This window comes from Phalacrocorax aristotelis, chromosome 10, assembly GCF_949628215.1.
Source record: "Phalacrocorax aristotelis chromosome 10, bGulAri2.1, whole genome shotgun sequence".
Taxonomy (NCBI): Eukaryota; Metazoa; Chordata; class Aves; order Suliformes; family Phalacrocoracidae; genus Phalacrocorax; species Phalacrocorax aristotelis.
The window spans coordinates 26,466,202-26,488,080 of record NC_134285.1 but is presented as its reverse complement, the minus strand read 5'-3'; the positions used below and the strand labels follow the sequence as shown (position 1 = coordinate 26,488,080).

At 61.6% G+C, this 21,879-nt stretch overlaps 4 protein-coding genes across 10 annotated transcripts in view; 2 read left to right on the top strand and 2 right to left on the bottom strand.

The window, feature by feature from the left end:
* The window catches only part of AXIN1 (axin 1), a 73,916-nt gene extending 67,001 nt beyond the window's left edge, over positions 1–6,915 (top strand). For both annotated transcript variants that reach the window (XM_075106113.1, XM_075106112.1), the window contains 2 exons: positions 4,072–4,239; positions 5,067–6,915. In XM_075106113.1, coding sequence (XP_074962214.1) covers positions 4,072–4,239; positions 5,067–5,193 — 295 coding nt within the window. In that variant the 3' untranslated portion in view covers positions 5,194–6,915. The remainder of the gene's footprint in view (positions 1–4,071; positions 4,240–5,066) is intronic.
* Positions 6,903–11,419, bottom strand: PDIA2 (protein disulfide isomerase family A member 2). Of its 3 annotated transcripts, none has more exons than XM_075106114.1 (11): positions 11,090–11,419; positions 10,326–10,532; positions 9,872–10,005; positions 9,667–9,804; positions 9,451–9,582; positions 9,246–9,371; positions 8,974–9,168; positions 8,490–8,610; positions 8,142–8,323; positions 7,969–8,055; positions 6,903–7,829 (listed from the first exon to the last, which is right to left on the bottom strand). In XM_075106114.1, exons 1-11 carry the CDS (start codon positions 11,304–11,306, stop codon positions 7,743–7,745), a joined length of 1,626 nt encoding a protein of 541 aa, XP_074962215.1. In that variant the 5' UTR covers positions 11,307–11,419; the 3' UTR covers positions 6,903–7,742. The 3 variants fall into 3 exon arrangements, with proteins under 3 accessions (XP_074962215.1, XP_074962216.1, XP_074962217.1); XM_075106115.1 differs by having other exon boundaries at positions 9,451–9,570; XM_075106116.1 differs by having other exon boundaries at positions 9,451–9,567.
* A 133-nt stretch (positions 11,420–11,552) lies between these two features.
* ARHGDIG (Rho GDP dissociation inhibitor gamma) lies at positions 11,553–15,778 on the bottom strand. Its single transcript, XM_075106122.1, is given in 7 exon segments — positions 11,553–12,084; positions 12,173–12,236; positions 12,837–12,913; positions 12,987–13,070; positions 14,008–14,190; positions 15,381–15,636; positions 15,638–15,778. Coding segments are annotated over 7 exon segments (990 nt in total). The 5' UTR covers positions 15,764–15,778; the 3' UTR covers positions 11,553–11,884.
* A 34-nt stretch (positions 15,779–15,812) lies between these two features.
* On the top strand, positions 15,813–21,543 carry RGS11 (regulator of G protein signaling 11). Of its 4 annotated transcripts, none has more exons than XM_075106118.1 (17): positions 15,813–16,395; positions 17,039–17,135; positions 17,458–17,508; positions 17,595–17,701; positions 17,802–17,853; positions 17,937–17,995; positions 18,182–18,258; positions 18,375–18,456; positions 18,630–18,698; positions 19,376–19,399; positions 19,485–19,546; positions 19,796–19,909; positions 20,023–20,138; positions 20,522–20,609; positions 20,733–20,871; positions 20,936–21,018; positions 21,090–21,543. In XM_075106118.1, exons 1-17 carry the CDS (start codon positions 16,336–16,338, stop codon positions 21,214–21,216), a joined length of 1,407 nt encoding a protein of 468 aa, XP_074962219.1. In that variant the 5' UTR covers positions 15,813–16,335; the 3' UTR covers positions 21,217–21,543. The 4 variants fall into 4 exon arrangements, with proteins under 4 accessions (XP_074962219.1, XP_074962218.1, XP_074962220.1 ...); XM_075106117.1 differs by having other exon boundaries at positions 19,370–19,399; positions 21,090–21,542; XM_075106119.1 differs by lacking the exon at positions 20,936–21,018 and having other exon boundaries at positions 19,370–19,399; positions 21,155–21,543.
* The last annotated feature ends 336 nt before the right edge of the window (positions 21,544–21,879 follow it).

Here is a 21,879-nt window from a genome sequence, read left to right as displayed (position 1 = left end):
TCCCAAGTCAGGTTAAGCCAAGTTTATTTGATCTACCTTTCAGTTGGTGTAATTGGGTAGTGTTTATTAGTTGAGTCATTTATAGTCATACTAATTTCATGCACCTTCCCCAGAAATGTCTAGATGCAGATACACAGTTTGGAAACACTGACCTGGACTATATGCATATGCAGTTAATACTGTAATAATAACTTGGTATAGTTTTTGTAGGAACCCCATGGCATCGTGGTAAATGCCGTGCAGGCCAGTGGGAGGACAGGCTGAGCACTCCCAGTGCTGGGCTGCTCTGCTTACGCTGCCTCCCCATGAGGTCCGGCCCTTCTTCTGGTGATGCAGGGATCCCAGCTACCTGCCCACGTGTGGAAAACCATGGAGCTGTGTTCACCGGGGGGAAACTGCTCATGGAGAGCAGATGTGCCTGTGTCCAGTAGCAGGCAAGAGTGGATGCAGTGGTCTCCAGGGATCCAGGGGTTTCTGGGTGTTGAAATCTCTCTCCTAGGTTTTGGCAGGATTGGGTGCTCCAGCTGAAGCATGCCTGAGCTAGCAGCTTTTTAGAGAGCTCCTGCTATGGTTAGCACAGGAAATGTCTGAAAATAGACCCCAAGTCTGAGAGGCTGCCCAAAGCTGACTGGAGAGCTAGGGAGAAATGGAGAGGGGATTTAATGTGAAAACACTGTTTATTTCAGTCAGGAGCTCTGGAGAGCTCTGGGAAATTGGAGCCTGTGTCCAGGTTCATCGGCAGCCTTGGGGAAGCCACAGAGCATGGGAGGTGGAGGTAAGCCCAGAGGTGTCCTTGAGGCACAGGCTTGAGCTGGCCACAGGAGGAGAGTGCAACATACCAGCTTTGTACAGCCAAGCTCACCTTGCTGGCACAGTTACCTTACCAGCCACTCTCCTCCAGCACAGCCCTCACCAGCAGTGGCCTTCCTCAGCTAACTGCCTGCTGCCCTGGCTGGGTAGCCCCACTCCCATACCAGCACTGCCCCACTAGAAATAAAAGAGGCGCACCTGTAGTGCCTGTACGTACTGGAAATAGTAAGTATTCTTCCAGAAATCACACTTCTATTGCAGAAAAAGCCTTTCTCTCCTATTCTGCAGCATTTGGAGGGTTGTTGATCTCTGAGATAGCTACCTGGCTGCTGCTAGCAAGCAATGCAGGATTAATTGTCCACTACTGAGTGACCTGCAGATCCAGCATGCCCAGCATTGGCGTCCCAGTGACCATCAGGTTTCTTCCATGTACAGCCAGGTTTTGAGCCATTCTCTGTAGCTCAGTGTCATAGTTCGCTTATGTTCACAGCTGGATGAAGTAATTAATACCAGCTCTTCAGGGAAAAGATTTCTGCAAGCAACAAGAAGGTTAGCATGAGCTTGGTTTGGAATTCATTGGGTTGGGCCAAGCCTGGAAGAGGAGCAGAGCTGGCCACTGGGAGACCTCCTGAGGTAACATCTGCTGGGTGCATTTCAGGCTTTCCAAGGCTCTCCAGCCCCAGGGCTGAGTTGGAGCTAGCTGGATGCTTCGCCTCTGCATCACAGCGAGGTTGGATTGGTGCTCTAGCCCAGGCTTAGTTTCTCTAGCACAGCACCACTGGGTTATACAGCTAAAAAAATCACAGTGGGTCGTGAAGTGCAGATGCAATAGGTCAGATGAGTGCTGCTATTCCCTTGCTGGATAACATTTCATATATGTGACAAATGCAGCAAAGGGAGCTGATCCCAGAAGGGGCAGGGTGGTGGTACCTGGCTGTGTTTCTGGATCACGTTGCCACCTAGGAGATGGATACAGGTAGAAGCTTCAATGAGGCAGAGCTCAGACATGGTCTGGTGGCCTGTTTGGGTAAGCCCTAGGCTCAGGAGATCTCTGGGCAATGACAAAAGCAGAGACAATTGTGTTGTGTTGCTCTCCTGAGAGAAATTCTTGGAAAATTACATTTTCAGTACTTCCTTATTCATCAGCCTTCTTTCAGCCTGCTAGAGATCGGTGGCTGTGGTTCAGGATGCATGTTTATTGTGCTCCTGGCTGGCCAGTCCTGCTGCACAGTTTTGTTCGGCCCCAGGAGTTCAGAGGCACCACAGCCATCCACCCTGCTTTGATTTATGGCAAAAGCAGGTGATCCAAAACCGTGGAGGTTGTTTTTAACTCTAGCTCTGTGAAGCAGTGCAGAGTTTCTGCCTTTGGGCGTCGTTTCAGGCATCATTTTTGAGCACATCTCTGCTCTGGAAAAGGGTGAGCACTGGAGCCAGGCTGAGCATGTTCAGAAACAGCCTTTCAGGGATGATTACGTGGCAGCAGGAGGAAGGCTCCCAGCCACTGGCATGGTCCCCCTCTTGCTTCTACCATGGCAGAGCTTGGGCGGGGTCCTCTCCATCTCCCCAGGAAAAGGAGAACAGCAGCCCCCAGGGGAACTGGCTTTGCTGCCTGTGCAAGGCACGTAGCTGTGTCCCCAGGTCCCTGGGCATGCAACAGCTCTCTCTTAGTCACAGCTTGTTTCTAGCAGGATTAAGAGAAGCTTAGGGACTCTGAGGTTTTCCAAACCCCTTCAATTAACTTCTGGCTCACAGGGTTCACAGAATTTGCCTGAATTTATGACCCATTTTTCCGTTAAATGCCCCTGTTTTTTTCCAAGGATGATTCAATTCCATAATGTTTTTCTAGCTAAAGGGCATCCTGTGCTTTGATACGGCAACGGGAGAGGCTCCGAGACCTCTGCTGGCCCCAGGAGTGGACCCTTGCCTCTCAGGATGCTGCATCTTCTCCAGAGGTCTCCCAGGCAGAGCAGGCACCAGGAGGGTTGTTCAGCTGAACTTTAGACCTCTCATGCCTTTTGAAAGAGGTGAAAAGATTGTGTCTGGTCTCAGTTTGCAGTGCTGATGTTTATGTGGGCATGCCATTAAAAAGGTGCTCTGCCCATGAGCCAGTGTTTAAAGGTTAGGGTCAGAGTTATTTCCAAAACTACGATTACCTCATGTGCTTGGCAAATTCTGTTTTTTATAGCAACTTTCCAGTCATGTAAATATAAAATCATCTTTTTTGTCCAGTGTGCTTTTTAAATAATTTTTTAAAGCTGCCAAATTTGTTTTATGTGACTTTGAAAGAGAAGACTGCCTCTGGCTTAGACCACACATGCCAAGTTACCAATTTGTGTAGGCTGCTGCAAAGTTTGTGCAGCATTTATGGCACCCCAGATGAAAGGCTCTACAGAAGAGCAAAGTACCCTGATTTTTATTATTGCTACTTTTGTCTACCTCTGAAAATGGAGTTAGGACTGGGCTCATGCTTTCAGTCTAGTGATGGCAGCACGTAGCAGAACCCCAGTGTGTGGGCTGGAAGCAGCAACCAGACCAACATCCTGAGAGTAAAGAAAATACAGGAGGTTTAAAGCCACTGACGTGCACAGGAGGGACAGGCAGCAAAGCCTCCAGGGCATTTCCTGCTGGGAGCTCCATCCCCTCCAAACTCCATCTACGCTGGGAGAGGTGCCCAGGGGAGCCACGGGGAGCAGGAGTGGTCCTGTCTGCACAGCCCTGCAGATGTAGGTCAGTGGAAAGCTGTGCTGAGCTATTTTGGCCATGGCAGCAATAATTCAGAGTGGTCTGAGCAGTGTTTGCATTATCACCCCCAAGTGCACATCTGGCCCTGGGTGCTCGTTGCACACGGTGGAGCATGCTGATGGTGATCTGGGACTGCTGCTGTGGGCTTGGGATGCTCCACCTTGCCCAGAGCTTACCGATGACTGCTGACGGCAGTGGTGTGCTGCAGGAAGGGCCATCCCCTCTCAAAGCCCAGGGACGGGTTTCTTCAGCACAAAGGGGCTAAGCTAGAGCCTGTGCTCTCCTTGTAGCTGCCGTCTGGCCCCATCCAGCCTTTCCAAGTGCTGTTCACTCCTTCACGAGCATCAGCATGCGGCTGCGTGCCAAGAGAGCTGGTGATTGGAGCAAAGGGTGCTCCTGAGGGCCCTGGGTGCTAATTCAGCATCTCCATCCAGGCTCTGCAGATACGGGCTGTCAGGCCTGCCCACACTGGCAGGTAGGCTGATACTCAGTGGGTTCCTTTGTACTTTTATATGGCAGGTTGAAGCCCCAGAAGAGACCAGGCAGCGGCGCGTCCCAGCCATGCGAGAACATCGTGGTCGCTTACTACTTCTGCGGAGAGCCGATCCCTTACCGCACCCTTGTCAAAGGGCGTGTCGTGACACTGGGACAGTTCAAGGAGCTGCTGACCAAGAAAGGGAACTACAGGTAAGGGCTGCTTTCCACATGAGATGTGGTGCCAGCAGACTGTAAGTGACCCCTGGCAGATGCCGCTGCCAGGACACCGCAGTGTTGTCCCCTCTAAAGTGAAGGAGTGTGGTGGAGTTAGGTCAGGGGGGCTCCTGGAGCTTTTCAAGAGGGCTCCTGCAGGGCATGCACTGGTGGGGATGTGGCAGCAGAGCCAAGGTGCCTTGGCTGTTGAAGAGGCAGGTTACAGGGATGAGGGAGATTGGATTTTGTAGCAGAAGAGTCCTGCATCATGGTTTGCACCTTCAACACAAGCTGCTGAGCTGCCCTGCAGGGTCCTGGGCTGGTGAGGAGCAATATCAGCCGGTGCTCAGTGATGCTGTGGGAAACCCTCCAGTTTCCAATTTTGGTTCCTCACGGAGTTTACTCCAGTGAGGACAAGGTGGTTGGGTCCTGCCAGAGTCCCAAAGGAGCCAGGTATGGGGCATGTAGCTCTCCAAGTTTTTCCCTTCCAAGTAGGAGCTGCCATGGGAAAGCCTGCCTAGAAATCCTCCACCAACATGGGTGCCTTCAGCCACTGCTTTTGAGAGAGCTGTGAATGGGCTTGGATTCAGGACTGGAGCTCCTGAATTTGTCAGCATGGATCCTGACCACTCTGTTTTTGCTCACTGGGTGAGGGCAGGGTCAGAAGTATGGCCCCAGCTGCCTCCATATCTGGGGGAGCTGCTCCCCATGCACCACAACCTCAGAGCCATGGAAGGGCACTACCCAGGTTTGGGGACTGTGGTGCCCTCATGACCATTCACCTGCTTTTTTTCCTCTCTGCCCCCATGTTTCTGGTTTTTCAGGTATTACTTTAAGAAAGTGAGTGACGAGTTCGACTGTGGTGTGGTCTTTGAGGAGGTGCGGGAGGATGACACCATCCTGCCCATCTTCGAAGAGAAGATCATCGGGAAGGTGGAAAAGATTGACTAAGCTCCAGGGCTGCTGAGGCATGAGGACAGGACTGTGAAAGACTCTGGGACCTGAGGAGAGGGCTTGGGGCAAACGCTGGTGGTGCTACTGCAAGCCCGGAGTGGAGGGTGACAGCCTGCTCTGGCACAGACCTGAGCAAGCTCCAGGTTGCTGGTGGACGACCTTTCACCCCACGAACCTGCCAGTGGGAGCCTGGGCTCCCTCTCCATACCGAATATAAGTGTAATGTAGCATTGTACAGTGCATTAGAAAGTGTAATATGACCTTGTTTACTAAAGCTGCATATTTTTGATATATTGTAATAAAAGGAAAATATTTCCAATGTCACAGTGCTCTTATGTAAATGTAAAACATACAGGTACTGCAGAACTCACCCAAAGTGTACAGCCATCTGCCAGACTCCGTCTGCTCCTCGCTTTCATGGCACCCTGCCCTGGTCCCCCCCCCCGGCGTGGATGGCTTCGGAGCGCTACGGGGCATGGAAGGGGTGGCTCCACTCCAGAGGGACTGTGGTCCCAGCTCACCTCTGAAGATTACTGAGCCATTTGGAATGAGCCAGGCTCTCGCCTCCCTGGCAGTCTCAGCTGCTGGACATGGTAGGATGTTGGGGTTTTTTTTTTTTCCTCCTGAGCTTTCTTGTGACCGAGTAAATCCCCGAGGGATAGAAGGGTTGGTGCCAGCTCTCGGGGGTGGGGACTTCCTACAGTGCAAGGACCGGCTCGGAGCTGGGGCAGAGGGCTGGGTGCTGGCATCCCACAGCCCACATGCTCATCCCTTACCCCAAGTGCCCCTGGAGAAGGGTTTGCTCACCAGGAGGGTGCTGCAGTTCTGCAGAGGGCTGGCACCCATGTGCCTGGAACAGACGTGCCCAGGCCCCTGATGCCAAGCTCCAGCTTTGGTCAGGGGACACTTTAGGAGAAACATTATAGGGGAGGGAACTGATTAGACACTAAAGCTGAGGACAAAAAATTACTTTTTATGAGTCCTGGGTCTTTTGTCGACTTCTGTGTCTCAAGGGAGGCAGTATGAGGGCACTGCAGCCCACTGCCAAGAGCAAGGCAGGTTGTTGACGCCAGTTTGTGGGGCTCGTGTAGGGCCAGGTTACGCAGCGAGGCAGCCGGCACCCTGGGAAGCCTCCTGGGCTTACTCGGATGCAAGAAAGCCGGGGGCTGCACCAGTGGCCCCCCCACCTCGCCCTCTGCCCTGTCTCTGTGCCGGCTCTGGCTCCTTCAGAGACCAGCCCTTGCCCACCCCCAGAAATTGGGGTGGACCCCAAAGCTGGGGGGCTTCCACAGTGGCACTCACCCTGCCCAGCACTGCTCTTGGCCGCAGCAGCATGTTAGAACTGCTGAGGACCCTGTGCACCAGGATGCAACTCAGCCTGTTGTATATGTCACTGAGTGCCTTTAAAACACCGTTTTGTGACTTGCCTATACATTACGTGAAGTCCAGCAAAATCTGCAATTGTTTTCAGCCTGGGAACAGTGTTACGAGCATTTTTCTTCCCTGTTTTTTTTAAATTCTGATGGTGTTGTGTCTGGTGAGGTTGTTAACATGCCCAGGATTGCCATCTCCCCCGTTTTTTTCCTCAGGGGGGGTCCCCTGTAAATATGTAAAGCGGGTGAGCAGCCCCGGCAACATCTCTGCATTCTCATGTGCTGACTTGTACAATGATCTTTTCAAAGTTACTTGGATAAAATGAAATAAAACCCCACGTCCCATTGCCTGCTGGTTTCTTCCTTCTCCACGGAGCAGGCAGCTGGACCCCCAGCAGCCAGCTGGGGCAGCTGGAGGATGGGACAGGTCAGGCAAAGGGCCCTGCTCTCGCCCATGCGCTTAGGCATGTGGCAGGGCTGGGGCAGCCGTGGGCTCCCTCGATGGGTGGCCAGGCAGGTCCCAGCCCCAGGGGACTAAGATGTTGCCCCTGGGGGAGATCGCCCAGGTCTGGGAACAGCAGGCCCAGGGGAGAGGGGACAGTGCCAGGGCTTGAAGGGGACACTGGGGATCACAGAGGCTTCGAGCCAAACTTAAGAGGAGCGTGTGGAGCCCCATGTTGGGCTCTTCTTGCCTTCCTTGGCTGTCACAGCAGCTTCTGGGTCTCCCCTGGGGCTGGTACATGATTGTGGAGCCCAGGCCTGGGGTGCAAGGGCTGCCTGGGAGCCACAAAGGAGAGACCGCCAGCTGGTCCCCCATCACCTGCGCCCTGGTAGCCCAGCACAAAGGCCAGTGTGGAGAGCATGGGCACCCCCTAGGGCCATGCCCTCTGTGGCCTCGGCCACCCCATGTCATTTTAGTGTTGCCAGGACGAACACTGAAGCACACATGGGGCCATGCTGACTCAGCACCCCAGGGAGGCAGAGAGCCCCTTGCAGCACCCCTCCCTGGGTTCAGCTGGCAGTGGGGGCTTTGCCTGTCATGGCACCTGCCAGCTCTGCTGCATCCCCAAGATACATGGGTGCTCCCTAAGACATGCTGGGGAGCCGCAGACACAGAGCAGAGCCCACATTGTTTCCAGGATGTTTATAGCACGAGCCTGAGCAGGACAGGGCTCACAGCTCATCCCGGGTTTCGGCCGTCCCAAGTGGACTCGGCTCCTCCTTGCCTGTGCTGTTCTCATTCTCAGGTGGCTTGGGCACCTGGAGGAGGAGCAGTGAGGCACAGACAGACACATCCCATCCCGCAGGACCTGTTCCCCTGCCCAGCAAAGGCTGGGACCTGCCCTGGGGTGAGGCGGGTAGGGTCCCTGGCCCTGGGGTGGGGGGGGACCTCACTTACCGCAGGTGGCTCCTCAGGCAGTGTCCCCCCATTTTCCAGGAACTTGGAGAAGGTCTCCACATCTCGGACGCTCTTGTACTCAACCATCTGGAGCAGTGGGATGGGAGACAAGGAGTGACCCCATCCCCCAGGTCCTGGCAGAGCCGGGGTGGCCCCATGGGTGCCCCCCCCACCTTTCTGCCTGGGCCTGCGGGGAAGTAGTGCAGGGTGGGGAAGCCGTTGATGATGATATTCTCCAGCTCATTGGCTGTGGCATCCAGTTCAGCGATGACAATGTCCTTGTGGTCCCTGTAGCGCTCACCCAGCTCCTCCCAGGCAGCTGCCATCGCCTGGCAGTGGGAGCACCACGGCGCATCTGCGGGACATGCACAGTGCTGGGGTACAAGCCGGAGGAGCGGGGCTCTGCCAGGGTCAGGATGCAGCATCCTCTGGGCAAAGGGGACAGGGCTGGGGGCTGTCATGGTGTGGGGCTGAGCCCTGTGCAGAGCTCAGGGAGGGTCATGGGCAGCCCCAGCACTTACAGAACTTGACAAAGACGTTCTTGGTCTCATCAAATGCCACCTGCTCGAAGGTCTTCCCCACCAGGACTTTAACAGGCCGCGCATCCCAGTCCTTGGGGGGCTCTGCGCTCAGCAGGTGGGGCTACAGGGACAGACAGGATGGCCAAAGCCTGGGGTGAGCAGTTACAGGGCCCCATGGGGCACAGTGTGGGATGGGGATGAGGTCCCCCAGCCTGCAGCCAGGGGTGCTCCTGTGCTGCGTTTTGGACCACCTCTTCCCATCCGCCACTGTCACAGCTCTGTGTTTCTCCACATAACCGGTCTTCTGCCTCCTTTCCCATAACAACCCCCACCCCAATTCTCAGGCCTGGCAGCACATGCATCAGTGAGCAGGTGGCTGGTGTTCACCGCACAACTGCCATCATTAGGCTTCAGGGTTAACAGCCCACCACTCACCACAGGGAAGGAGCCTTGTTGCTGACTGGCACGGTGCCATATCCCTCACCTTCACCTTGCCGTCCAGCACTGCTTGGATGAAGGTGCGTATGGCCATGTCTGAGAAGGCATCCTGGTCCATCCGGTACTTGCGGTTGTTCTCCATCTTGACAAGGCGCAGGGTGGGGGCATCAGTGGGCGTCAGGCCGAAGAAGGGCAGGACTTCGGCACCATACCCAGCCACATCCACTACCACAAAGAGCACCTGGGTTGGGAACAGGCAGCACTGATGCTGGGGTGGCCTGTGACCACCCTCCCGTCCCTGCCACGGGACCCCCTTACCTTGCCCCGGAAGGCACTGGCAGCTGCCTGGAAGCCATCCCGCAGTGGCAGCTGTGCTGATGATGACTTGTTGAGGAAGAGCAGCATGTGGTGGGGGATCTTGGCACCAAAGATCTGATTGGAGGTCTGGGGAGCAGGAGGAGGGTAAGGGCCAGGGGACCATGGCCTTGACAGGGATGGCAACAGGGCTATGGCCAAGCCATACCTCATTGGTGAACTCCATCACCAGCTCCAGGCTGTGGACACGGAGCAGCTGGGTGAGCTCAGCCACATCCAGCCCCTGTGCTGGGTCCACAGGGAAGTCTGTCCGTCCCTCGTCAAACTGCTGGGGCAGGGGCTGGTGAGAGTGGGGGGTGGGGGGGTGGGGAGAAGGAGGACACCAGAACGGCCCCGCCACACACCCCTCTGCCCATCCCCTCACCTTCTTGAAGAGGCAGATGGTGTCAGCTGACAGCCCGTACGCCTGGAACAGCTCGTCCGCTTCAGCCACACCAAAAGGCACATCCACCAGCTCCTGGGCCACCTCATAAAATGCCTGGGCCGCCTCGCTCCCCAGGTCCTGCAGGGCCACCCCATGAATTGCTACAGCCACAGCTCGGATCCAGTCCCCACCCGCTCCAGCCTACCTTGAAGAAGCCAATGACCACCAAGTCCTGGGAGCTGATGAAGGCGGTGGCAGTGTCAGCATCCTGCAGCAGTGTGGCGCTGGGGCTGGCCCGACGCTGCATCCAGCGCACGATGCCTTCGGCGTCCATGTGGCCTGGCACGCGGAGCAGGGCCCCCGCCATCACCCTGGCCACCCCTTGCCGGGCTGCCACACACACCCCCCCCCCGGTGCCATTGGCCCCAGTCACCCACCTGCCATCAGCAGCACCATGGCACTGCCTGTCATCACCCCATGCATCATTGCCATGCTGTCACCTGCCTACCATCACCACCCTGCGAACCCCATCAGGACATTGCCAACCCTCTCACTATCACCCCCCTGCCACCCATCCTTGCGCCCCAGCCCGCCCCAGCACCCATCACAGTGTACCCCGTGATGGGTGCCACGGCCATCACATGGTGCCATGGCCCTACCAGTGTAGGCGACAGGGTGGGTGCGGTTGCCACTGCGGAATAGCTTGAGCGTGGGGTAGGAGGTGATGCCGAACTCATTGGCCAGGGCTACCTGCACTGTGGCATCCACCTTGCCCAGCCACGCTGGGATGGACTCGTTCCTCAGCATGGCAGCTGCCTGGGCAAAGGCGGGGGCCAACCGCTGGCAATGCCCACACCACGGTGCATCTGCGAGCAGGGGACAGCATTGGTGTTAGGGCCAGCCCTGGGACAGCTTTGGGGTGTCCCTGGTCTCTAGGGTGGGCTTGATGGGTGGCCAGGGCATGTAATGGCTGCATGAGCCTGGTGAGCTCCAGTGCATGCCCCTGCCTGTGTCCCCTGTGCCATGGCCCATGTCCCCCACCCCCACTGTGTGTCACTGCCCTGTGTCCCATGCCCCTGCTGTGCATCCCCCACCCCATGCTTCCACCTGTGTCCCTGCCCCATGTCCTCACCCCATGCCCCAAGCCCCTGCCCAATGTCCCTGCCCTGTCATATGCCATGCCCTGTGCCCCTGCTCCTCTGAGACATAGCCTCTCCTTACTCATACCCATTCCCCTGCCCCGCTCGCACCCCGTGGCCTGTCCTGCACCTGTGTCCCTGCCTGTGCCCCTGCCCATGTGTCTGCTTCTGCCCACAGCCACACCCATGCCTCTGGCCTGTATCCCCCACCCATATTACCTGCCCACACCCATCCCCACATATGTCCCTGCCCATAACCCTGCCTGCATCGGGGCGACACTTACAGAATTCCACCAGCAGCAGCCGGTGCTCGCTTAAGGCACGAGCAAAGTTGTGTTCGTGGAGCAGCAGGACACCATCCTCCTCCCTAAGCTCATCCGAGGGCATGTTATCCTTCTCCTCTGCCACCACTTCCCCATCTTCCTCCTCACCCCCCAGTGCCGGGCCCAGGAAGGCCAGCAACAACATCAGCCAAACCAGCCGGGCCCCACAGCCCCACATGGTACCACCGTTGCCAAAGCAGGTGCCTGGGGGAAAGGACCCAGATAAGAGCCCCAGGGCGGGTGGTGCCTGTCCCCTGGGGCTCGTGGCCCTCCGCTACTGGCTGCTCGGCACTGCCAATAAGGCAGTAGGACCAGGTGGCTGTTTTCCAGATGCCTGTCCCTGCAGTGGGACCTGGCCCTGCCACCAGGATGGGAACAGGGACAAGGGGGACAGGCAGAAGCGGTGGGGGCATGGACACACCAGTAAGAGACCAGTCTGTAGGGTTTAATGGCGATGGAAGAGCACAGCCTGCGGGCACCGCGCCACCATGGCAGGGTCACAGCCCCAGCCCCAGCAATGGGGACACTGCAGGGATCAGGTGGGCGTCGGTATTTAAAAAAAAACCAGCAATTAAAAATAACTTTGGTTGCGAAGACCACGACCATGAGCACCCGCTCACTAAGGGACCCCCACCCACCCACCCTGCACATGACCGGGGCAAGCGCAGTGGTGCCAGCAAGGTGTCTCCTGGGATGGCAGGCACCACGTCCCCGAGCTGGCAGCAGGGGGGAACCAGGGTGCGGGTGGGGGAGGGGTCAGTCCTCCCAGGCCTTCTTTATGCAGAGATCCCACTCCCAGGAGAGATGCTCCGTCTTGTCATCGTCAGTGACGAGGGAGCGAACGCGGTAGAAGCCCCGTGCCAGCCAGCCCCGCGGTGCCTCCTCTGCTGGCGTCACCACCTCGTACTCCTCAGCCCGTGGTGCATAGCTGCCCACCATGAAGACATCACGGTCCACTGGGCAAGAAGGGGAGGGGGGGACAGTTGAGTGGACTTGGGTGGCACAGCCCCACCACCACCACCCCCGCCCCCCAACCCCACTCACCAGGTCGGCCCCGGCGGTAGGTGAGGTGCAGGCACCGCAGCCCGCAGACGATCTCCCTGTTCACCTGTGGGCAGAGGGCAGGGGTGCCATGGATGCTGTCCCACAGCTTGGTGCCCCCTGCCCTGGGGGACCCCTGGCCTTGGAGGGGGGACCCACTTCTAAAGCCCCATCCTGCACACCGCTCAGGATCCAGCTTCTGGGGCACTGAGCCAGATTAAGGGTGGCAGGGACCCCCAGGAGGTGCAGAGACCCCTGGGAAAGGCAAGGGCCCAATGTGCCTGGAACCCCTGAGAGGGACAAGGACCCAAGGGTGGCATGGACCCCAAGGCGGGTAAGGACCCCAGGGTGGCAGGGACCTTGGAGTGCCAATGATGTTGGGGGCAGCAAGGATTCCCACAGTGGCAGGGACCCCACAGTGGGCAGGGACCCTGAGGGTGAGGCGGGGGGAGCAGAGGCCCCAGGGCAGAAGGGACCCCGGATGGCAGGGACCCTGGGAAAGCAGGGACCCCATGGGTGGCAGGAGGGACCACATGGTGCAGGGACACATGGGAAAAGGGACCCATGGGGAACAGGGACCCCATGGGGCTGAGACCCTGGAGTGTGAGGACAGCAATGCTGTGCCCAACCTGGCCAGCAGGCGCAGGGCATCATGCACCCGCCTCACCTTGAAGGACACCTTCACCCTGTAGTCCACCCCCTCCTTCAGCACAAAGGCCCGGCCTCGCAGCACCTCCAGGTCTCCTGCACGGGGAGATGGCCCATGAGCCTGGCACCCCTTCCTCCTCCTCATCCCACCAGTGCCCCCACCACTCACCTGTCAAGTCCATGGTGATGGGCCCCGGCGCCTGCTCGCACATCAGGGTGAGCCTTGTCACCTGCACGTTGGGCACGCTGGCATCTAGGGACAAGTGGCAGGGTGCAGACCTTACCCGCCCGCACCCAGCCCACTGCCACTGGCACCTGGGGGCTGCCCATGCCCCCTGTAATGGCACAAAGAGCCACGGTGCCCATGGTGGAGGTATTAGGAGTCAGCAAGTGCCAGGCAGCCCAGGCAACATGCAGGAGACCAGGGGCATCTCAGGCCAGCCCCAAACTTGGCATCAATGCCTTTGGAGTAAGACCACATTTAAAAAGGCCCAGCCACAGGTATCTCCTGTGGTGTGATCCTCCCTGATTTGGAAGCAGGCCAAAGGGGTTGCGGAGGAGGAAGGGGCAGGCAAAGGCATCCTTCAAGGCGGGCACTGGCCTAATTGCACCTCAACAACCCAACCTGCACCCCACCAGCAGTTTGCACCCCACCAGCCCACTTGTGCCCCATCAGCCTGCACACACACTTCATGTACCCCACTGGTTTGCACCAACCTCACCAGCTTGCACACCCCACCCCTGCCAACATGCACCCATCAGCCAGCACACCAGGGTGCTGGGCCAGTGGAGCCCCCCAGCCTGGCCCAGGCCCCGCAGACACCGAGGGCAGCACCAGGCTGGGGTGGTATCATGGGGAGCAGGGGGCACCACCTGGGTACCGCAGCCATGGCTGCTCACTCCATCTCTGTCATCCAAATGAATTTCCCGGTCCCTTTTAACTGTTCCTATGGAAACTGCAGCGGTGATCCCGTAACCAAGGCAACTGGGGTCCCTGGGCAGCTGTTATGTCGGCAGGGGGATGCCGGTGTCTCCTCACAGGTGGGGGGCACAGGCAGGACCCACGGGCGACGCCAGCTGGGATGCACCCTCCCTGCTGGGGATGCCTGAGCTGCCTGCACCCACTAAGGCTGCACCAGCCTGCCTGGGTGCCAGGGTGCTCAGCTCCAGCAGGCAGCCCCCGGCCTTACCCACGGCGGCAGGGATGGCACCCAGCAGCGCCTGCTTGTATTTCCGCAGGCTCTCGTCCCCTGGGTCCAGCTCCTGGATCTCCCGCAGGCTCTTCTTCTCCGGTGTCTTGTACGCCAGGGCCATGTCGGCATCCTCCTCCTCCTCCAGCGATAGCGTCACCCCCTCCTTGTCAGCCATGATGTCTGCGGGGGACAGGCAGTGGCAGTCTTGCTGCCCCGGGGACACCCTGGGGGACACCCATTGCCCTGTGACACACAGGCACTGGTGGGCAGGGGGTAGCTGAGCTGGGACATGCCACAGATGGAAGTGGGTGATCCCCTGTGGGACCTGAGCTGTCCCCCCACTCGGGGCCATGGGGACGCCTCCAGGCTCCATGTCCCCAGGGCCCAGCTGAGACTGAGGCGCTGTCACCAGCTGCATTTCCACACAGTCATGGAGCAAGATGAGCTGGTGCCTGCATGGTGCACACAGTCCAGGGGGCATTTGCAACCCACCGTGGTCTGCATGTGCCCTTCATGTGCCGTCACCCGGAAAGGTCCTTGTCACCACCCTGTGGCCCCCTCTAACCCCGCCGGGCAGCCACCAGCCCCATCTCCCACCCCAAACCCAAACCGCCAGTGGCTGCAGGGGGTAAAAACAGCCCAGCGGCAAACGGTGGCTCTGGTGGGTGCCAGGCTGTGGCAGGCACAAGGGCAGGTGATGTCCCCTCTGCCCCGACTCTGCCCTGCCCGCTGCATCATCCCCCCACACCCATTGCTCTTCTCGCTGTAAGCTCTGCAGTCCCCAAGCCCCTGGAAACCCCATCCCTGGGAACATGGTGGGGGGGCACAGCCTGGGACAGGGACCATCGTGCTCAGCCCCCCGGGCCACTGGGCCAGCTGCACAGGTCTCCGGGGCAGCAGCAGTGACCGAGGTGCAGAGCGATGGTCCTGGTGCACCTCTGGGCCCCCAGCAAAAGCAGAGGCCCTGCACCCCAGAGTGCCCCGCTTGTCACGGAAGCGTGCGGCACCCTGCCACGCTGGCTCCCAGCCCAAGGATGCACCCACCGCGTGGGTTGCAGGACAGGGTGGGGTGGTGTGCGCTGGGTGCCACAGGCCAGGCTCCGAGGTGGCAAGGGGTGGGGCAGCTGGGTGGTCCCCTGCCCCAGCGGAGTGCTCCGGTCCCCCGGGGGGCCTGGGGTTGACACTCACTCCGGAACGCACCGGCTGCCCAGGGCAGATGCTCACCTCTCAGGGAGCCGGGGCGATGCCCCCCTCCCCCGCACGGGGCGACGCCCAACCCACCGCCCCCCGGCGATGCCCATCCCTGGGGCACCCGGGCGATGCCCTACCGCTGCGGGGCCGCGCTCCCCCGGCCCGCCGCCGCCCCTCACCTCGGTAGCACAGCGCCAGCCAGAGCAGCTCCAGCAGCTGCCCGCCGGCCTCGCACACATCCAGGCCGAGCATGGCCGGGCCGGGCCCAGCTCCCCCCGGGGCCGGGCGGGGCAGCCGCTGCCGGAGCCCGGGGCGCGGCCCTGCCGGTGTCGGCGGCTCCGCCGGGGCCCCTCGGCCGCGCTCCTCCCGCCCGCCGCCGCCGCCTCCTCCGCGCTCGGCAGTACCGGCTGCTCCTCTGCGCTCCCCCGCTGCGCTCCCGCTGCGCTGCCCGGCGCGGCCCGGCGGGGCGGCGGCGGCGGCTCCCGCAGACGCGGCGGCTCCGCTGCCCGCCCCCGCCCGCCCCCGCCCCTCGGCGCCGGGCGGCTCCAGCCCCGCCGCTCATGGGCGGCGAGACTGCAGTGAGCTCATCCGCCGTGCGCGCCCGCGCAGCGCCTGCCCGCGCTGCCCGCTCCCTGCCCGCACCCCCCGCTCCCTGCCCGCTCCCTGCCCGTAGCCCCCACGGCCTGCCAACACCTCTCCCTGCCCGCACTCCTCGCACTGCCCACGCCCTGCCCGCACACTGCATGCGCTGCCTGGACCCCCGCCCGTGCCCTGCCTGTATTGCCCGCACCCTGCCCGCACAGCCGTTCCAATAGCCACAGTGTTTCCCCCCGCTTCTGCCCGCAGCCGGCAGCCCACCGGCTCAGCCGGGCCACCCCCCGGGGGCCCGAGGCCAACCCTGCACCGCCCCGACCGAGGGCGGTGCGGGGGACCGGTCCCGGCGGCCCGGTCCGTGGGGACCGTGTGCGGCGCGGCGCGGGGCGGGCGCCAGTACCCGGGTGCCCGTCGGGGCTCCCGGCGCAGGCGGCAGCAGCCGGGGGGGTGGCTGAAAGGGGGCGCGGGACAGGGGCCGGGGCGTGGTCGAGGGCGTGCTCAGGCGGGGCCGGGAGGCGCGGTGCTGGGCGCGCACCCGCGATGACCATCGGCGGCCCCCGCGGTCGGCACCCCCGCCTCCAGATGCCCTGTCTGCGCAAGGTGAGCCGCCACCGACCCCGGCACCGGCCCGACGGGGAGCGGGCACCGCGCCGGAAGCGGGCGGCGGGCAGCCGGCGCCGCGCCCGATACCGCACCGGGCACCGCAGGCGGGGCGGGGCGGCGGGCACCGGGCACTGACACCGTGGGGACCGGGGACCGGCACCGTGGGGACCGGGCGCCGCGGGAACCGGGCGCTGGAACCGTGGGGACCGGCCACCGGCACTGCACTGGGCAATGTGGGCATCGGGGACCGGACACGGGCAGCGGCACGGGTGTCAGGATCGCCGGGGACCGGGTACCAGCTGCAAGCACCCTGTGTGCCGCGGGACAGCGGGCACCACCCCGGACCCGGCCTCGCCACGGGGTACCGGGCACCGCCCCACGCGGGGACACCCACGGGCGGCGCCCTGGAGCTATGCACTTAGCCCCGGACCGGGGTGCTGCCATAACCCCGGCAGAGCTCGCTCCCCAAAACTGGGACTCCCCCGACCAAGGGATGCCCGGAGCCTGCATGCCTGTGCCACTGGCATCACATGCTTGCCCGGCTGCAGAGTGCCCCAGGTCCGGCTGCAGGGTGCCAGGCTGTCCCCGGGCCTGGGACCTCTGGCTGGTGGGCTGAGCATGGCAGGCACTTGCTCGGCAGATGGAGCGGATGATCGTCAGCATGCAGGACCCTGACATGGGCATCAAGATGAGGAACCAGCGCCTGCTCATCACCGTCATCCCCCACGCCATGACAGGTGGGTCTCTGCGGCCAGGCACCCTGTGAGGTGTGTGGGGTGGGGGAGGCATGTGGGTGCTCCCCCAGTGGCCCTGGCACTGCACCCAGCCCCATGGCACCCCATGCCGCTCACCTCCCGGCACCCGCGGGTGTTCAGTGCTGCAGCTGGGATCAATTATGCATCGGCAGCTCAGGGTGGGCGGCTCAGCACGTCCTTGGCAGGGCCCCCATCACCCTGCGTGAACCCCTTGGCATTCGCAGTGCCGTGCTGGGGTGCCAGCCTCCCCATGCCCAGTCTGGGGGATCCCATCACACCCCACTAACACTGCCTCTGTCCCCAGGGAATGACATCATGGAGTGGCTCATCCAGAAGTATGGCATCTCTGAGGAGGGTGAGTGCTCCAGCATGGGTGGCCAGCACCAAAGGGGCGACCAGGACTGCCGAGCCCCCAGGCAGCCCCCACTCCTACTCCCCCAGAGTCACTGCACCTTGGCAACCTCATTGTGAAACATGGCTACATCTACCCCCTCAAAGACCCCCGCAGCCTGGTGCTGCGGGCAGATGAGTCACCCTACCGCTTCCAGGTATGGCTCTGCCAGCGGCACAGACGCTGCTGCAGCCTCGGGTCTATGCCAGCTCAGCATCCCCTGGTGCTGTGCCTCAGCCTCTTTCCCCCCACTGCAGACCCCCTATTTCTGGACCAGCACCAAGTGGCCGGCGACAGAGTTGGACTACGGTAGGTGCCACTGTGCTGCTGGCACCAGCACGGGCTGCAGCCCCTTCCCAGCTCTCCCTGGGGTGCCACCACTCCTCTTGCAGCCATTTACCTGGCCAAGAAGAACATCCGCAAGCAGGGTGACCTGATCGAGCATGAGAAGGTGAGCAGTGCCTGCCTCACACCTGTGATGAGCTGGGGGAGTCTCAGTTCATCCAGGAGCAGGGGCTCACCCGCAGGTTGGCACCGGCTCTGCCTGTGCTGGAGCGCCAACAGGACCTGGGGCCAGGCAAGGGAACAGGTGTCACATCATGTCCACGGGGGTGACACCGTCACTGCCACTCCCCAGGACAACTACAACCTCCTGCACAAGCGGATCAACCACACGTGGGACTTCGTGGTGATGCAGGCGCGGGAGCAGCTCCGGTGAGTGGAGGCACAGCCTGGCACTGCTGCACCCTGGGGAGCCGCTGGGATGGAGCACCCTTGGGTGCTGGGGCAGGCAGGGTGCCAGCGCCTCCCTGCTGCCTTTGCACTGGCAGTGCGGCCAAGCAGCGTCGGAAGGGTGACCGTATCGTCATCGACTGCCAGGAGCAGGCGTACTGGCTTGTCAACCGGCCCCCGGTGAGGATGGGCTGGGTGGGGAGGGGGGGGCAAGGGATGCCGGGCTGGTGGATGAAGCCCTGGGCTGGCAGGGAGGGTCAGAGCGCTGGCACCACACACAGCCCTGGTCCAGGGAGTGGGGCTGGGGGGCGCAGGGGGTCCTGCCAGCCCCCGGCGCATTGCTCTCGTTGCAGCCGGGAGCCCCCAATGTGCTGGAGCAGGGCCCCACACGCAGGAACTGCCACACCACCCGCGTCCAACTGGTGAGTGGGGGGGCTGGGCAGCCCTGGGGCTGCCAGCAGGCACAGGGCACAGCCACCCATGTGTGCCAGGGTGATGAGCTGCCCTAGTGGGTGCCCAGCTGACCCACCCTGGGCTGTGCCCACATTTTGGGTGGGGGAGCCCCAGCTCTGCTAACATCCATGTGTCCAGCCTGTCCCCCTGCCCCGGCTGAGCCGGGGGTCCATGTGTTTGCCCATGCACCCAGCACCCCTCTGTGCCAGCGCCCCTAATCCCCATGGGCAGCCACAATGCTGGCAGTCCCAGCACCCTGGGGTGCCTGCAGCCGCCATGTGGTCCTTCCTCATGTCATGACCCCACTAACACTGCCCCAGCCCCCACCAACCAGCCTATCCCCACTAACCACCTGCTTTCTTTTCTCTGCGCCATGTGCCGTGTCCTCTGCCCACGTAAGTGTCACTAACCCAGGGCCAGTGCCATGCTGGGGCTGGGGGTGGATGGATTGGGCTCACCCCACCGGCTGTGCTGGCTGAGCCAGGAGGGGTGTGGGGATGAGGCTGGAGGCCACGGAGGTGGGCCACAGGGTGCCAGGGCACACAGTGGGACTGGATGCCAGGGTGGTGCTGGGCAGGACTGGTGGGCACAATGTCCCAACCCCACCGTGCCCTCACCCAGCCCTGTGCATCTCTTGCAGACCAAGAACATGGATTACTACAAGCGGGAGGTGAGTGGGGAAAGGGGGTGGAGGTGGCTCCTGGGGGACACAGGCTGCCGGGCACACCTGACGTCTTTGCCGTGGCTGGCCTCAGATTGAGTACTGCAGGAAGGCCATGGCCAGGACCAGGGTGAAGTCCTCCATCTGCCTCGAGGGGTGAGTGACTGGCAGCTGCCCCAGCCATAGGCAAGGTCCCCATTGGAGTGACAGGGGCACCAGCATCCCTGCAGCCAGCTGTTGGCACCGCAGCGCCCATGCTGCCATCACCCTCGGTGGGGAGCAGAGCCGAGGCTCCGTGGTCATTGCAGAGCCCAAGCACGTCCCTGCCATGTCCCCGCTGTAGCTGGGGCCAGTGGCAGCAGTGGGACGGTGGCCCTGGCCACCTCTAGCCACCACTCCTGGCAGGTACATCAAGTTCAATGAGCAATACATGTCCCATGACCCCGTCATGTCTGGCTGCCTGCCAAGCAACCCCTGGATCACGGATGACACCACGTACTGGGCCATGAATGCCCCCACGTAAGCACCTACACAGGGGGCTGCCAGCCCCTTCCCCCCCTCTGCCCCCAATACCCCAACCTGCAGTGTGGGGTGCAGGGTCATGCAGGCAGCCATGGACTGCCCACCCACAGGGTGCTGACCCCCACAAAGCTGCGCGTGGAGCGCTGGGGTTTCAACTTCAGTGAGCTCCTCACCGACCCCCTGGGCCGGGCACAACTCCTCGAGTTCCTCAAGAAGGAGTTCAGTGGTGAGCAGCCCCGGCCCTGCACCCCCTGACCCATCATTCCATCCCAGCATCCCCAGACTCACCAGCCTGTCCCAGAACCCCCAGACCCACCATGTCCCAGTACTGCCTAATCCAACCTACCACAATCCTAAACCTACCACAAGATCCCAGCACCTCTTGACCAACCTATGGCCAACCTATAACGAACCAGCCCCTGACCCACCACCACATCCTTGTACCCCCTGACCTGCTGCCGTATCTCAGCATCCCTGGGCCCACCACCCCACACTGCACCAGCTAGCTCCATCCCAGGGGTTGGGCCCCACCATTGGCTGGGCTGTGGACCCAGCAGTGGTGGCTTGGGGGCCACATCCCCATCCCCAACACTGCATCCCCCTCCCCAGCTGAGAACCTGAGCTTCTGGGAGGCGTGTGAGGAACTGCGCTATGGCGAACAGTCCCGCATCCCTGAGATCGTGGACTCCATCTACCAGTGAGTGCCAGCGGGGCAAGTGTTTGGGAGGGAGAGGGGGGCTGGGTTTGGCGTGGGCCAGGCCATCACAGTGCTACGTCCCACTGTGGGGCCAGGTGCTCACCACTGGCTGCGACTCCCCAGGCAGTTCCTGGCTCCCGGGGCCACACGCTGGGTGAATATTGACAGCAAGACCATGGAGCAGACGCTGGAGGGCATCAAGACACCCCACCGCTATGTGATGGATGATGCCCAGATGCACATCTACATGCTGATGAAGAAGGTGGGCGAGGGCAGGGCTGGGCAGAGCAGGGTTGGGCAGGAGCCTGATGCCTCTGCTCGCCCAGGACTCCTACCCACGGTTCCTCAAGTCGGAGCTCTACAGGAACCTCCTGGCTGAGGCTGTCATCCCCCCAGAGACCAAGAAGCGGTGAGGGCAGGGGCTGAACCCTCAAGGTGCTGGGGTGGTCCCCACCCGCACTGACTCCACTCTGCCCGCAGGGTCTTCCCCTTCATGCGCAAGCAGCGGCACTCCAGCCCCAGCCCAGCCCTGCTCCTGCCTGTAGGTGACGTCGAGGAGAGGAGCAGGGGCCCTGTGGCTGCCCCTGTCCCCGAGGAGGAGAGCTGAGGGCCCCAGCCCCCTGCCAACGTGGGACCCCCCTGATCCAGCACCCTCCAGCTCAGCCGCAGCCCCCTGCCCAGCACGCCCTGACCCTGCCGCAGGACCCTGTCGGCAGTAGCACTGAAGGAGAGAAGCCATATAACCCGCTGACAGCCTCCCTGGCCAGGCTGGTCCCGCTGCAGCCCCTGCTTACATCCCTGCATCCTCCTGTCCGTCAGGGATCCCACACCCAGCCGGCCTGGTGCTAGGTTCACCCCCTCCTCCTGTCCCCCTCGAGGCACAAGCCATGGAGACAATAAAGCCCCCATGGGGAAGCACTGAGGCTCCCATGGTTTTTGGGGAAGGGTGACCAGGGAGGTAGCTGCAGGATGGGGGGTGCACAGGGTAGTGGCCACCCCTCCTGGCTGGACTTGTGTTGCCCTGGGCTGGCAGCAACCCCTGTCCCTGCCTGCAGCACCCAGCAAGGGTGCACATGGGGACCAGCCCCACCCAGGCACATGTACCCACATGGCTCAGCCACCACCCATGGCTCTTCTTGCTCTGACAGGCAAAAATAGACCCTGTTGGCAGCCCCAGCTGCCCTCCTGGCAGGGCCAAGCTGGCACTCAGGGCACTCAGCCCCCTGCAGCCACCAGTGCAGTGCACCCACGTACAGCACCCAGGGAGGAC

What these genes read in the sequence shown, in the direction of transcription:
- PDIA2 (XM_075106114.1), bottom strand. Translation starts at nt 11,306, where the DNA reads ATGTGGGGCTGTGGGGCCCGGCTGGTTTGGCTGATGTTGTTGCTGGCC. An exon ending in GCTGCTGCTGGTGGAATTCT is followed by an intron (nt 10,533 to 11,089) that starts GTAAGTGTCGCC and finishes CCCTGCTCGCAG; the next exon opens with ATGCACCGTGGTGTGGGCAT. An exon ending in TGCCTGAGGAGCCACCTGCG is followed by an intron (nt 7,830 to 7,968) that starts GTAAGTGAGGTC and finishes CTCCTCCTCCAG; the next exon opens with GTGCCCAAGCCACCTGAGAA.
- RGS11 (XM_075106117.1), top strand. Translation starts at nt 16,336, where the DNA reads ATGACCATCGGCGGCCCCCGCGGTCGGCACCCCCGCCTCCAGATGCCC. An exon ending in AGTCACCCTACCGCTTCCAG is followed by an intron (nt 17,702 to 17,801) that starts GTATGGCTCTGC and finishes CCCCCACTGCAG; the next exon opens with ACCCCCTATTTCTGGACCAG. An exon ending in CAGGCGCGGGAGCAGCTCCG is followed by an intron (nt 18,259 to 18,374) that starts GTGAGTGGAGGC and finishes TTGCACTGGCAG; the next exon opens with TGCGGCCAAGCAGCGTCGGA.